Source organism: Siphateles boraxobius, unplaced genomic scaffold (assembly GCF_051911475.1).
Source record: "Siphateles boraxobius isolate OS27281-9 unplaced genomic scaffold, OSU_SipBor_1 7, whole genome shotgun sequence".
NCBI classification, from domain to species: Eukaryota; Metazoa; Chordata; class Actinopteri; order Cypriniformes; family Leuciscidae; genus Siphateles; species Siphateles boraxobius.
In genome coordinates, this window is record NW_027509197.1 from 5,708,458 (window position 1) to 5,723,278 (window position 14,821).

The following is a 14,821-nucleotide window of genomic DNA, read 5'->3' on the forward strand; positions in this document are numbered from 1 at the left end:
GGTTGACTTTTTTTGTATTAAAAACACTTCTTTTAATGGTCGAATAAATTATGCAAATTTTTGGGGAATTTTGGGTTTTCATGAGCTGTGTGCCAAAATCATCAGTATTAAAACAATAAAAGACCTGAAATATTTCAGTTGGTGTGCAATGAATCTAAAATATATGAAAGTTAAATTTTTATCATTACATTATGGAAAATAATGAACTTTATCACAATATGCAAATTTTTTGAGAAGGACCTGTATATGAGCCTGTAGACCTCTTTCTCTTTGTCTCCTACCACTAAGATTAATTTTTCAAAGCACGTTATTTATAATATCCTGAGATTCTGATTGGTGTGTCATTAGTTTTGCTACTTAATGTTTAGCTACTTAATGGATAAATGTGTGCTTTTGTGTGGGGGTTATGTAAATCTTAAGGTTAATGATGTCCCTAGCCTGGGAGAAATGTCATGTAGTCCCTACCAGACATTTGTTGTAGTCCTTAAAAAGCTATTTCTTTAAAAGAAAATATCTCCCTTTGCTTTGAACTTTAAGTGTTGTAAATTTGCAGATGTTGTTTATGCTCAAACAGCAACATGTAATTAAAGTATGTACATACCACTTACTAAAGTTAGAAAAGCGAAATCATAAACAACCACCCCTTTAATACTCGTCTAGAGTAGTTTCAGTGGTTTCATCATTTTCACCCTGGAGATTGAGCCTGTCAGTATGTCCAGGAGCCCGAGCCAGTTTACAAGTAGTCACCTTTATTTTTATAGCGCTTTATACAATAGAAAATGTTTCAAAGCAGCTTCACAATAATAAACAGGACAGGAACAGATTTAATGATATGAACTTCATCAAATATGAGACAACTTCGAATTCAGCTGTAAAGCAGCTGTAGCAAGAGAATAGTGTCATTATTCAACTCAGTACAGTTATACAGTGATAAATAATTCATTGATCCACCTCTCCTCGACCCCTTCATTAGAGAGAGACTATGACCCATAGCACTGGTTTAAAGCATAGCTGTCAACCCTCCCGTTTTTTCCGGGTTTCTCACGTATTTTAGCTCTTTTCCAGCTGTCTTCCCGTTTTAGTATTTTCCCGTAAAATATCCCGTATTTTTACGCTCTGATTGTGTGAGACGTACAAGCTCGGGCAGATTCGGCTTGAAGTTGTTCATTCTCGGATGCGGCGCCGCAATCGCTGTTACAAAAAAAGCCGTGCTGACACAGCAAAGCGAAATGTGGTCTTGCGCACCCAACTGGTCATTTTTGCCGCGCGCACCTTCGCGCTCATGCGGACGCGTCGAGTATAAACCATGGTATAAACAAAGCTTAACCCTAACTCCGTGTCAGCGTGCGCTCTGATCTGTAAAGGGGCACAGACCTCTACCAAATCATCTCCTGCAGCAGCCTCCGAACTTCCGAAGCACCACTAACTCCGCCTCCGTTTCCCTCGTAAGCTGATATTAGTATTTAAACATTCTCTATGATAAAAAATGTAACAAATATTTTAATAACACGATTTTGGCGGTTATAGAGTTCTAATGACGGTGTTCAACTCACTGGCGTAGCCACGGGTGTGCCAGGGTGTGCCGGTGCCACCCACAGCAGCAGCTGGCACACCTAAAATAGATGGAGAATTCTCTTTTAAAGTTTTAATAAAAATGTTTCATAAACTTGGACTATTGTTGTTTACCTAAAATATTTGTACATTTAAAATGTATTTTATTTTTTTAATTATCGTTAAAAAAATATCTGCCGACATTCGCACTGCCAACCAATCCGCAAACAGCCGCAGACTGGTAATACGGTTGTGCTGTTGAGTCTCGCGCCTCATGAGGAGAAATAGAAACAATGAGCGCAGTTCACACAAAGAAACTTAATGAACATAGAGCGGTTAAAAAATTAATGTGGAGTTTTCATATTTATAATATATGATATGATACAGTTAAGCACCACGACTGCTGAATACCATCACGATTGAAAATATGACACTGATTTCATATGACAGTTCAATAAACAAGTAATCAATATCAAGTCACTTAAATTTTAGACACAATATTGACTGTTTTTCTATTTGAGCAGCGAAAATAGTTCCAAACAAACATCCCAAGAACCACAGCGCAGCTCACCGGAACACATAACTGCATTAATGAATGATTCCGCGCTTTGAATGAATCGATTGAGTCAAAGATTCAATGATCCATTAAACAACTACCTCATTCCTTAACGATTCAGCCGTTTGAACGAATCATTTGAATAAATGACCGAATAACTCACTCATTAAGACAGTCACCTGACGCCCCCTACTGGTGGTTTAGTTTCGTGTTTACAAGTTGGCTATAATTCTTTCCAATATCTTTTTTGTATCTTCAAAAAATATTTAAAACAATCTCGTAACATTATTTAATGCAGTTGTAATTTTTCTGTGTAAATTAATTAATTTGATTGGTAACAGCATAGTGTCTAATTTTTTCAATTGAATTTATTGATCAAATCTAAGAATTTAAAATGAAAGATGAAGCATACGTTTAAACCGATTTCTGCATTTTTACTTGGACAAGAGAATGGCTGATTTACTTGTTCGAAGGACAAGCACAAGTAAAGCCTTAATGTTGAACCCTGAGTTATATTTTATATACTGTAGGCCTAGTATTAGGCCTATGTTTATGTGGCAAGCCAGTTTTACACATCAGCCCAGTCTATTCTGTAAAGTTAGTGATAAGCCGGGTCCGAGTTTTTTTTGCACATTAATTTGACAATAAATGTGGCACACCCAATTTTTCTTATGCACACCCAGAGACGCTTTTCTGGCTACGCTAGTGGTTCAACTATAACCGTCGGTCTCACGGTTACGGTCACACCCCTAACACACACACACACACACACACACACACACACACACATACACACACACACACACACACACACACACACACACACACACTGTCTCTCTCTACCTCTCTCTCTCTCTCTCACACACACACACCCACTGTCTCTTTCTCTCTCTCATACACACACACACACACACACACTGTCTCTTTCTCTCTCTCACATATGTAGGCCTATATGTAGTTATAAACTCTTTAGATTGTTAATGATTAGTGCTTTTTTTTTTAAAGTTTGTGGGTAAGAATCGTGTAAAAAAATCCCTTATTTTGGGGATGGATTCCGGGAAATCTCCCTTATTTTCAATGTTCAATGTTGACAGCTATGGTTTAAAGAGCCACATGAGGTTTATGAGCCATTAACCATTAGAAACTTCTAGAGACAAACAATTTTCTCTAGCAACAAGAAATATGCATTTCTAGCATAATCAGTTGCTTTGAGTTTTTCATATTATCAGTATCAAGTGTTACTAAATTACAAATCCACATGACTCATTTCATGAACTTCACATAATTTATTTTGCTTATTTTTACAATAAGCCGATAAGTTTACCACAAATATAATTTAAATCATATAGTAGATTTAATCAAGTCAAGTCATCCTCATTTATATAGCGCTTTTAACAATGTAGATTGTTTCAAAGCAGCTTTACAGAGATAAACATATAATTTAAGGTAACAGAGATTGGTTTGGTTTTATAGTGGTTCTTGAATAATGTTTTTTCCAGCTAAAGTTAGTTTTGATTGATTCACTTCCGTCTAAATGATCATTTGTTATTAAATTAGGGGCAGCTAAGACGACACCGTTCTCTCTAAACAGACTTTAAACGCGAACCTGTGATTTAACTTGTAATAATTTACAAGTTATAATACACACAAATTACTACAACATTAAAAGTGGTGTATTCATTGGTTTTAAATGTTAGGAAGTCAGCTGAGGATGGTTTGAGAATGTGAATGTCACCCTTAAATAACACAAACACACTATAAACAGTATTATTTACACTGTAGATATTAATAACATATTTTTATGAGATGAGTCCGAGACGTTTCTTGATGAAATGAACCACAAGGCGCTGTGGTCTCTGCTGATATTCCAGAAGAGCATCATGAGGTGAAGAAATCTGATCTCCCTCAAACCTGTTCAGCAGAGTCACACACACCACTGCAGCTGCAAAAAAATATCATGCCATTTACCACTTTGAAGTAGTTTTAAGGTAATTTAATGCTGCATATTCAGTGAGGCATACAAAGCAGTACTACAAAGCAGGACTATGTACTATACATAAGCACTATGTACTTAGTTGAAGCAAAGATAGAGAAGTTCTGTTATAAGATCTTAGGCAAAAAGACTGACATACAATAGCTTTGTGTGTGAGGAACACAATCACATGTGATTCACTTAAAAACTTTTCAAAAGCTCTCAAATCATACTTGCAAAGCTCAAAAATGTCTAAAGCTTTGCATGGTTTTCAAACTTGGTCAAAAAGCATTGATTCTAACCCGGGAGTGATGTGCCTAAAGCAGCAGTGTCCGATTCTGTGCCTGAGGGCCACCATCCTGAAAAGTTTAGCTCCAACTTCCAGATAATTCTGTTTTTATAATGTTATTTTTAGAGCTTGACAATACAAATAACCAACCACTTTATCCTAGTATGGAGAAAAGCAACTCGGACAATCTAATTAAAATCTAATTTTGTATTTCATTACATTTGATTTATTGAGTGTCTTTTAAAAGCATGCCAAAAAGGTAGCCAATGTTATTTTAAATAAAAAATTGTTTTGCATACAAGACCATATCTACAACAGAGGCAGCATTGTATGCATTCTATGGTGTTTCCCTCATATCGCATATTACTTCACTAGTCACAAGCAAGTACAACAATTTTAAAAATCTATTTGAATCCCTTTACAAACAGACATATAAAACGCTTGATCGTTAGTTTTCAACGTTGCAATATAGTAAAAAAATAAAATCTATATTAAACATTTTGCTGATGCTTGCTTGATTTGTAAGATTTTAAATGGACATTAAGCCAGTTTATAATGCAGAAGGATAACAGTGGTAGAGCAACTACTAAGAGACTGTGTTGAACTTTTTACATTGGGACGATCAGTCTTTTCAGTTAAACCCATTCTTTATTGGAATACTTTAACAACTGAGTTGAGGGATAGTAGAAATAATGCAACATTTACATATAAATTAAAGATATGGCTAAAAGCAAATAAAACTTGTAATTATGTGTAAATAAATCATCTTTTTATATATACTTCCATTATTATCTTTAGTAGTGTTAATGTATTTGATTTGATATACTGTTTTGAGGTTTGTTAAATTTTTGTGTTTTTTTATCATTACTTAATCATGGAGAAGTTTTTCTTGATTTTAATATATTAACGTATGTTTGATCAATTGTGGATGATTGTGATTGTGATTTTTAATTTTTTTTTAAATGTTAGGTTGCCATTTTAAAATTAGGCAAGGTGGAACGAATGAAAGTTAGCGTGTTGAGCTAAATCTGGCTTATTTAAAGTGTCTGACTGTTGATTGATGAGCACTGTCCCTATTAAAATAATTGATACGATTTGATTTGAGAGAGAAAAAAACAAATTCATACAAATTTAAATTATAAAAAAGATTGTAGCTTTTCAAGTCAAGTTTATTCATATAGTGCTTAATGCAATTTAAATATAGCCAAAAAACTTTTGTTTAGTTGACAATACAGTGTTTAGTGAATTAAGTGCTGCAGTAGTTTCAATTATTGTCCCTTCAATACTTTATAATGATGATTATTTTGTTTATCCCCCTAATAAGCAGCCCAAGGCAACAGACAAAGCGGGTTCTCTGATCCTACATTTTGTAAAAAAGAACAAAGAAACAACATGCAATTTTAACATGCAATGAGATAATCCAATACGTCAATTTATATATCAGCCTTTAGGGGCTTATGGTGGCCTGGTCCTACCAGACTCTCGTACATTTCATTTGTACAGAGAGTCTGCCCGCTCTCCATTGACAAGGCAGGTACTCTGTTGAAGTTTAAAACTATTGGATCTGCCCAGAGCCACTCTGGATCTGCCATAACCAATCGCTAACGTTTGGTCGCTAGCGCACAACCTCAACATCATCGTTCTCAGCCACTCCCTCTGTTCTCTGATGGACCGGTGTTGTGCCGAATTTCGACCCCCTGCCAAATTATTACGCCCCTCGTTGAAGTCAGTACCTGATTGCCTAATCCTAACCCCACCCATAATCCTAACCCCTCCCCCACAACTAATCCTAAACCTACCAATGCTAGGGGGGTAGTTATTTGGCGGGGGTCAAAATTCGGCACAACACCGGTAAAAAATTGACCTGAGAAAACCCACGAATATACCACAAACCCAGACATAGTACTGAAGGAAAATGAAAATTGAGCGGAAGTACTTAGGAGGGCGCGAGCCAGGCCCCTTTAAAAAATTAGCTGCATACCTGCCTACTCTGTTACTCTGTTTTATAGTAGTGATGATGACAACAGACAATGTAAACTTCTGTACCTTTAAGATTGCAAACACGACACATGGCAGCAAAGACAGTGGATTCCATCTCAATGTTCCTGACGCCTGCCTCGTTGGCTTTCCTTAGATATTCGAATTTTTCTTCAGTGGAAAATGAGCACAGGGCTCCATCCAGTCGCCCCTGACCTACAACAGGAAAATGATGTAATTTTATGAAAATAAATATCCTTTATGTGTCTTCAAAAGCACATTAAAGCCCTATTCGTGGGCCCTTTAATTTTTACTTTACAAATTACAGACATGGCCTATTCGCACGGGATTAAGATCTCAGACTGTTTTTAGTTTCTCGTATGTATGGGACTGACGATTAGTGTTGTTTAGCCTGTCTTTCCTCTCCGGTTTCCCTCGGCTTGTTGCGATGGGTGCATTCGCTGGCTGCTCGTCTTTCAGGTATGTGCGAACTGTTTGTGGAAAGCATATTGTTTGTTTTCATTCGGGGGTTTAGGATCGGCTGATTGTTTTGAGTTATGTGCAGTGTCCCTGTAGTCCAGCTGAACAGCGGATTGCATGATTTTTGAGTATACGTGCCTGTCAAAGGACAAACACATTATGTGAACGCATCATCCCCTTCCGGTAAGTGTTGTTGTGCATACAACTAGTTACGAGCTGAAAATGTAACAATTGAGGCATAAATCGTAGTGATGTTTTTCTCTGCATTGGCTTAGGATTTTCCCTCTCGTCCTGCCGATTTGTTTTGCCTGCTGGTGCTATAATCGTTTCTGGCTTTTGCATGTTCTGCTGTTGTTGCTACAGTTCATATTAACAACTTGTTGCTTCCTCGTGCCGTCTGTGAGAAGATCGTGTCACCCCACCGACGAAGGAGATTGTTGCTGTCTGGTTTTACTTCATATATTGAGCTAACGCTACTTTGTGTGCTGCACTTTGGAGGCGGACGCTTAACGTTATTAGTGCTCAAATCGGAGCACGGCCATCTGCTTGTGAGCCCATTGCGGGCATTGAGTTATCTATTTGTTTCCTTTTCGTTATCTGCACCTTTGTATGATATTTGTGATTGTCTGATTGATAGTATTACTATCTGCTCACTATTGTACCATAAATACCATCCAACTGTGGTTTATTGCAGTTAGTGTTTGTCACTAATTGTGTTTTTCTTTTCCTTTTGTGATCTCATTTCAGGTGCTGAGGTTCCATGGGTTGAGGATCTCTTTTGTACCCCTTTTCCACCAAAGCATTTTGAGAGCCGGTTCGGAGCCGGTGCCTACTCGCGAACCGGTTCTTTGTGTTTCGACAGCCAAAGAACCGGTTCTCGGCCAGGAAAACTGGTTCCAAAGCGGCACCAACTCTTTGCTGGACTAGAACCAGAGAACCGTTCTTTTACCACCGTGTCATGCTTACGGCGGGGCTGGAGGCCGGTTTAGATGCCTATCGTTTGACCACGGCGTATTCTTCCGAGTTGCCATAATAATAGTAGTAAGTTTAGTAACTATCTCTGGCTAAACTATTTAAAAAAGGCGGGGTTATTCTAAACATATTTTATGACCGCAAAGCCAGGAGAAACATTTGCAGAAACACGATGTAGTCCACCATTGTAATTATTATGCTTGAAGTTGGCGCGAGCGTTTCTAGCTTTTTTTAAATTTTATTTTTTTATTGAAAACATCATGTAAGCAAAGAAGAAAACAGTCAAAATATAGAACAAATAAACGGAAAGAAAAAAAGACACAAGACAGAGGTACATAACTAATCAGAAATTATTACATATCAAAGGAAAAGATTAAAAGACTTACTTATTTCAATTGTTTTTAAAGCCTTCATGGTACACAAGTTAGAGATAATCCCAAAATAATGTACTTGCTAGCGTTTCTGTATGGCGACGTACACAGTGACGTAACGACGTCGTTCGCTGGGCGCTCTAGTCAGTGGGAAAACAAACCGGTTCGCAAGTTGAACCAACTCCGAACTAACTTTGAACCAGCACCAGTTCCGAACCAGTTCTTTTTTGGTGGAAAAGGGGTATTGGTGGTGGTGTTTTCTCCGAATGTTTGCAGTGACACTTTTGAAATCTTTGGGGTGTTGTGAGTGTGCTTCCGGTGAATTACTTTATGGCGCTTTTCCATTACCAGTACCAGCTCGACTCGACTCGCCTTGGCTCGCCTCGACTCGGCTCGCTTTTCGTTCCGTTTTCCATTGCAGAAAGTATCGCCACAAATAGTACCCGGTCGTCATAGCGACGCCTTTCGTTCCTCGTTGCCCCATCAAGCTCTCGCTGGATCCTCTCTTCGGCAACCAAACAAAGGAATGTCTGCACCTCCTCGTTTGACCACGGCGTATTCTTCCGAGTTGCCATAATAATAGTAGTAAGTTTAGTAACTATCTCTGGCTAAACTATTTAAAAAAGGCGGGGTTATTCTGGATACTCCATCTGGCGCGTGCAATGATGATGCAGTGAATAGTGACGATTCTCTCTGACCAATCAGCAGTCGGCATTGTTTTCACGTCACATTTTAGTATCGCCTTAGCTCGCTTAGAACCTCGCCGGAGGTGGTACGAAAAAAAGTACCCGAAAGCAGGTACAGGTACAACTTTTACACAGTGGAAAACCAAACAAAGGCGAGTCGAGTCGAGCCGAGCCAAGGCGAGCTGGTACTGTGTAGTGGAAAAGCGCCATTAGTGATTCCTCTTCCTGTGGTCTACCTCAGCCCTGCCAGTTTGTGTGTCTTTTCATTTATTTCAATGTGTATGTCCTTGTTTATTTGAATGTGTGTTTGTTACTGAAAACCTTGCCAGTGATGCTCCAAGTCGCCTCTTTTTAAATGTGACTTATTCTGCTGCTTTAAATTTTGTATTAATAAAACTTTTGTACAGTTTACATATCCAAGTCTCTGCCTACCTTTTATTAGGGACATGAACCTGAGTGACCTAAGAATAATAATTCGAGTGTTGTCCATATTTCCAAATTTCTTTACCTGTAATACCAGACTTTCGCCACACTTGTGTGTGAGAGGCCATGCTGTACTGTAAATAGTCACTGTTAAAGCAGTTGTTAGGCAAGTCTGACATTTTAAACTATGGTTATGGGTGGGTTATGATACACTTTAGCTGGTGAACAGATTTGACATAACTACAGTATACTATATTTTAAGCAACTATATTGTATATTTTAGCATGGCTAGAACAATCAACATCCAGGACCGAAACATTCAGTTTTTTTTTTGTATCTGATTTTTACATTTATGCCTTTGGCAGACTCTTTTATCCAAAGCAACTTACATTGCATTCAGTACATTTGAGTTCATTAATTCACTGGGAATCAAACCTAGGATCATCATGTGATGTTAGTGGCATCACTAACAACATGCTCTACTGTTTAATCTACAGGACCAATCCCAGTATGGCTTACTAAATAAAACAAAGTACAAAAACATTGCCTTACCTTCGTAGAAGTCATGTGTGCACATTGTGTTTCCAATAACAGTAGGAATATCTGGAAGCTCTGAGGAATACTGCAGGAGCTCTTGGGCTACATCTTCGTCTAGCTCTGTGCTCCTGATGATAACCTTTCCCAAAACCACCTGCTCAAACTGTGGCCTGAAGAAAGAGTCCACAGCTTTATCTGTGATCACTACGGTCCCTGCAGCCAGACCTGTGTGTTCAAACAAACGGCAAAAATTTACTAGAAAGTAGAAAACCAATATACTTCATGTCCCCTTCCGTTCAGCAGTTTTAAATGTAATGTTCAGAATTGACTGATTCATTTTTGAGTCTTCACAATTGCCATTAAAGTTAAAACTGCTTCCACAGGGTGATGTATTTGTGCTTCATAACTCAATGATACAATAAAGCAGGAAGTGCTCACCAACTCCGCCTGACGTGCCAATTCTAACGATGATGACATCACGACAACGAGCATGATAGAGCATTTTAATGAGCTCATGCAGCATGATGGAGATGGAGGGAACGCCCATGCCATGCTGTCAGAGACAGGAGGAAAATACATCAATTATGATGCAAGTGAAAAAAAAGTGATGCCAGCCCACTACAGTTTATGATTAATGATGATTGATGCTAATGATTACACGTTTCATCCAATAATTAATTGTTGCAAATATATAGCGTATGCATATATCTATCAATAAGTCCGACCACAAGTTCTACACACACACACACGCACGCACGCACACACACACATACGAACACACACAGAGAGAGAGAGAGAGATCATTATTCACTGGCTTTGAGATAAAGGTCAACTACCACTTGATAATATTTATCCTGGATACAGTGAAATGCTCCCACAGTACATTAACCTACATCAAATGATCTTCATAAAAATTGTTCAAATCAATTTATAGGTATGTATATTCATACATACCTGTAAATTGATTTGAACCATTTTTATGAAGATCATGTGATGTAGGTTAATACAGAATTTATAAACTCTCATTCAAATACAAGCCTCATCAGGATTTCAGACACTCACGCTAATGGACAGCACAGGTCCCACTTTATACATGGAATATCGATCCGTTCCCTCACAGATATCTCTGATGTCTGCAGTGTTTCCAGGCAGCTCCAGCTGCTCATGGATGAACTGGGCAAAAGATCTCATCCGATTAGGACTTCCGCCAACACAAACAAACTACAGAAGAGATAACAGAGAGAAAAACATAGCAAAATGAATCACTTTCCAACCAAAAGTAACATTTTGCATTAAAATATCTGATGTTGCTTTTGTTTTCTTCTGTGGACTTTAAGGTTTTTTTCCCTTTCAAGAATTGCTCTTTAATGGTATTACATGTAGCTCAAGAAGTCTTAATCACAAAATTCAGATGCATTATTTCAGCTATTCTAAACTCTTGGTTTAATGGAGAAGAAGATAAGAGATCTAATTCATATTTTCGCCATGCATTTTTGGAATAAAAACCCTTCTGTTATATGCCAGTAATCCTTTATTATCCAATACAATTATCCTCCCTGGTCCTCAAAAGGTGTATTTAATTTCTGTACGTACTTTTCAGGACATTCTAGCAGGACTTTTTTTTTTTCTTACCCTATAATTTGTTCACAACTGTATTAATTGAATCCGGCCCATTGGATAATTGAAAAATAAGCCACACCCTGATAATTATGCTAAATGAAAGTAGTCTCAGGCAACTGATTTTCTGACATAACTGTCCTAACAATATAATTCTGGCTCAAATAAATAAATAAATATTTATTTATTATTTTATTATCCAAATAATAAATGAAAATAAAATCTTCTGGAGATTATCACAAAATCCCTTTGGGAGGGGAATTTACAAGAGGATTTTGATTTTGTGATAATGACAGGCTGAACATACTGTACATCAACCCTTGTAAATAGATCATAATTTTCATCAGTCATCCTTTATACAGTCCTAAAGACTATCTTTCTTCAAGATTATTGCATTTAATTTAACCATAAATCTGCTGTCTAAGGCTAAATTTGAAAATGCCATTATCATTTCAAAACTCTCTCCATCCATCCTAGAATTTTAATGCATTTTCCAAAAGTTGCTTGTCCACACTGAAACTTATGCAGTGAGTTTATCATGTGTAAAACTTAATAGAAGCTCACTTAGATGATACCGAAAACCAGACACAATAATGTTCTCATGCTATTCTCATATCACAATATATTTATTAGCAAAATATCCCACTACTAAATGTTGCTTCCAGGTCGCAATCAATCGCAATTCCATGTATGGTCTAAAACACAATTACCCTCATGTTTTAACGCAGGACGGCAATGTAAAGTTTTTTGTAGGAATTTAATATGAAGATTGAATGAAGTAACATTTATTTTTAACAACATTATGGAAGTAAAAAGCCTAACTAATGTCTGGTCAGGACTTCTGTACACACCTTCACATCCCCAAACATCTGGGGCAGGTCATGGGTCTTGGTGCCCAGGTTTAAGTGGTACAGGATGTCTTCTTCCATGCTGTCCAGGTGAGGGTTTTTCACATACTCCACCTGTCTGTGACACATCACATCTGTTATTGCTGTGGACTAAGAGAAGTTAGACTGTTAAACACAAATATTTCATATGTTTCATATGACATTCATGTGTGTAGATAGTGTAAAAAAAGGGCAAAAGTATGGGTACTGTGCTTTACTCAAAAAGTATAAATCTAATTAAAATTAAAGCTGCAAGCAGCATTTAGCGGTGTTCAAGCAGTTAAGGCATTTAAGATTTTTAACCACACAAGCATCAAAAGACATTAAGTTTTTATGTAGCAAGCATTTAACCACTGACATCATAGATGGAATAGACCATGTTTTAGCATGATTTACCATGTTCCAGTATGATTTACTATGAATCTAGCATGATTTACCATAGTTTACCATGATATACCAAGTTCCAATATGATTCACCATGATTTACCCTGTTATAGCATGGTTTACCACAATTGAACACATTCTGGTATGACTTAATATTATTCTAGCATGATTCACCATGTTATAGGATGATTTACCTTGATATACCACATTCTAGAATGATTTATGATGGTTTTGAACATTATGATTTGAACATTATATGATAATAGATGGAAAAGTCCATTTACAGCTAATACAGGCAATTTACCATAGGAAATACATGGTTTTGAAGCTTTTTAACAGTTATAGCGCAACCTATGGTTCTAGGACCAACGGTCTATGAGTTATAAGCAATTTAGTACTTTTGGTTGCTGTAGCGCCACCTATGGGCCAATCGGGGTCATACTCTGATAGGATCTCCCCAAAAGTGTGGCCTACCATCTGGCCGAGTTTCAAGTCTCTAGGCCTTACGGTTTGGGCTGCACGATGCGTTTTAGGGGATTTTTTTTTTTTCAAATAGCAATTACAATAGGTTTTCAGCACTTCGTGCTTGAACACCTAAATACTGAGAAAAATGATTATGAAAAAATTAGTTGGAAATAGAATGAAGTCAAGGACCAAGGAGATTTTCTCAATAAAATATATTTGCAAAGCCACAAGCACATTTTCTCAATATCCTGACTATTTACACATCAGAACTGAACCCAGTATATCCAAAGACCCAAACAAGCCCAAGTCTTTACACATTCATCAACCAGACATTGTCAAAGTTACTTAGCTCATCTTCTCTGATCTGTTAAAGATATGTGCTTTCTGAGTAAATGAAAGTTATCTTACTGAATGTAGCTGCTGTGTTCATTTCCAATGCTGTTCAGTAAAATAGGTGCCATGATTGCAGTTCTCAATAATCTGCAAGAGAGCGGTAAATATAAATTCATTATGTTCATCGATATACAGGTGAAACTCGAAAAATTTGAAAATCGTGCAAAAGTTATAATTTTGATGATTATTGCTTATGAAAACCCCCAAATATAAAATCTCAGAAAATTTGAATATTACATGAAATAAAAAAAAGTTTTTTAAATACAGAAATGTCGGCCCTCTGAAAAGTATAATCATACGTATACAGTTATATATACTAAATATAGTTTCACCTTTTCATTTGAATTACACAAACTTTTGCAGAATATTCCAATTTTTCGAGTTTCACCTGTAGGCTATAGGAAAAAGATTTTTAGATGCAGAATTTATTTCATTTTGTACCTGGCAGCAGTTGTATCTTTCAAGAAAATCCTTTAATCCTTTTGATTTGTTCTACTGCTAACGTTTGCCCTTTACTATGCAGACCTTTGTGTCATCATGACCTTTGTAGAATAAAAATGTGTCTCACTAAGACAGGCTCTTATAGAGAGCTCTGTATTCTCTGATTGGTTATAGAGGGAGGTGTAGCACCTGCTAAATGGTTACTGATCTCCCTTGATGTTAACAAATAGACTTGTGCTCTACAAAGAGATGCAGGACTGCGCCAACATCAACACAGTTTAATAAACAGTCAAATCAGCCAGACAGTCAAAATTTGAAGTGTGTACACGGTTTGATGTGCACGTGTATGTGTTTAGCTTATCTATCTTATATAACTGTAGACTTGGAATTAAGCCTTTTCCCCGTAATAACGAATAATAATCAAATAATAATTTGATTCACGGGACCGGACACCAGTTCACTTGGCAGTTTTCTTGCCAAGAAAAAATCTTTATTCATATATATCAGGAGAGAGAGTTGAGCAGATGTTATAGTCATGTCAGGTCTATGCGTTTCTGTGTTTCTCTTCTCTGCTGTAGTAGGCTACAGTAAGGATTGAGCTTTATACACAATGAGTGACTTTCAACTTCCTTGTAAGGTAGAAAAACACTTTGCATATGTTTAAGAATGGAATGTATACCTAATGCACATGGTACAATCCACTTTTCACATTAAGAAACATCTCAGTGCATACATTAGTGGTATACAAATGGTACATTTGCATCAGTTGAAAAGTTCCTTTTCTTGCAGAACATTTGAAGTATCATCATCATCATCTTTG

The 14,821-nt window shown here is 37.1% G+C and overlaps 1 protein-coding gene across 2 annotated transcripts; it reads right to left on the minus strand.

Moving 5' to 3' along the window:
* Window positions 1-3,781: 3,781 nt before the first annotated feature.
* Window positions 3,782-14,130, minus strand: upp2 (uridine phosphorylase 2). Of its 2 annotated transcripts, none has more exons than XM_077215757.1 (8): window positions 14,002-14,130; window positions 13,576-13,647; window positions 12,283-12,397; window positions 10,877-11,035; window positions 10,253-10,367; window positions 9,830-10,039; window positions 6,415-6,561; window positions 3,782-4,049 (listed from the first exon to the last, which is right to left on the minus strand). In XM_077215757.1, exons 2-8 carry the CDS (start codon window positions 13,626-13,628, stop codon window positions 3,907-3,909), a joined length of 942 nt encoding a protein of 313 aa, XP_077071872.1. In that variant the 5' UTR covers window positions 13,629-13,647; window positions 14,002-14,130; the 3' UTR covers window positions 3,782-3,906. The 2 variants fall into 2 exon arrangements, with proteins under 2 accessions (XP_077071872.1, XP_077071873.1); XM_077215758.1 differs by having other exon boundaries at window positions 12,283-12,429; window positions 14,002-14,064.
* Between the last annotated feature and the right edge of the window lie 691 nt (window positions 14,131-14,821).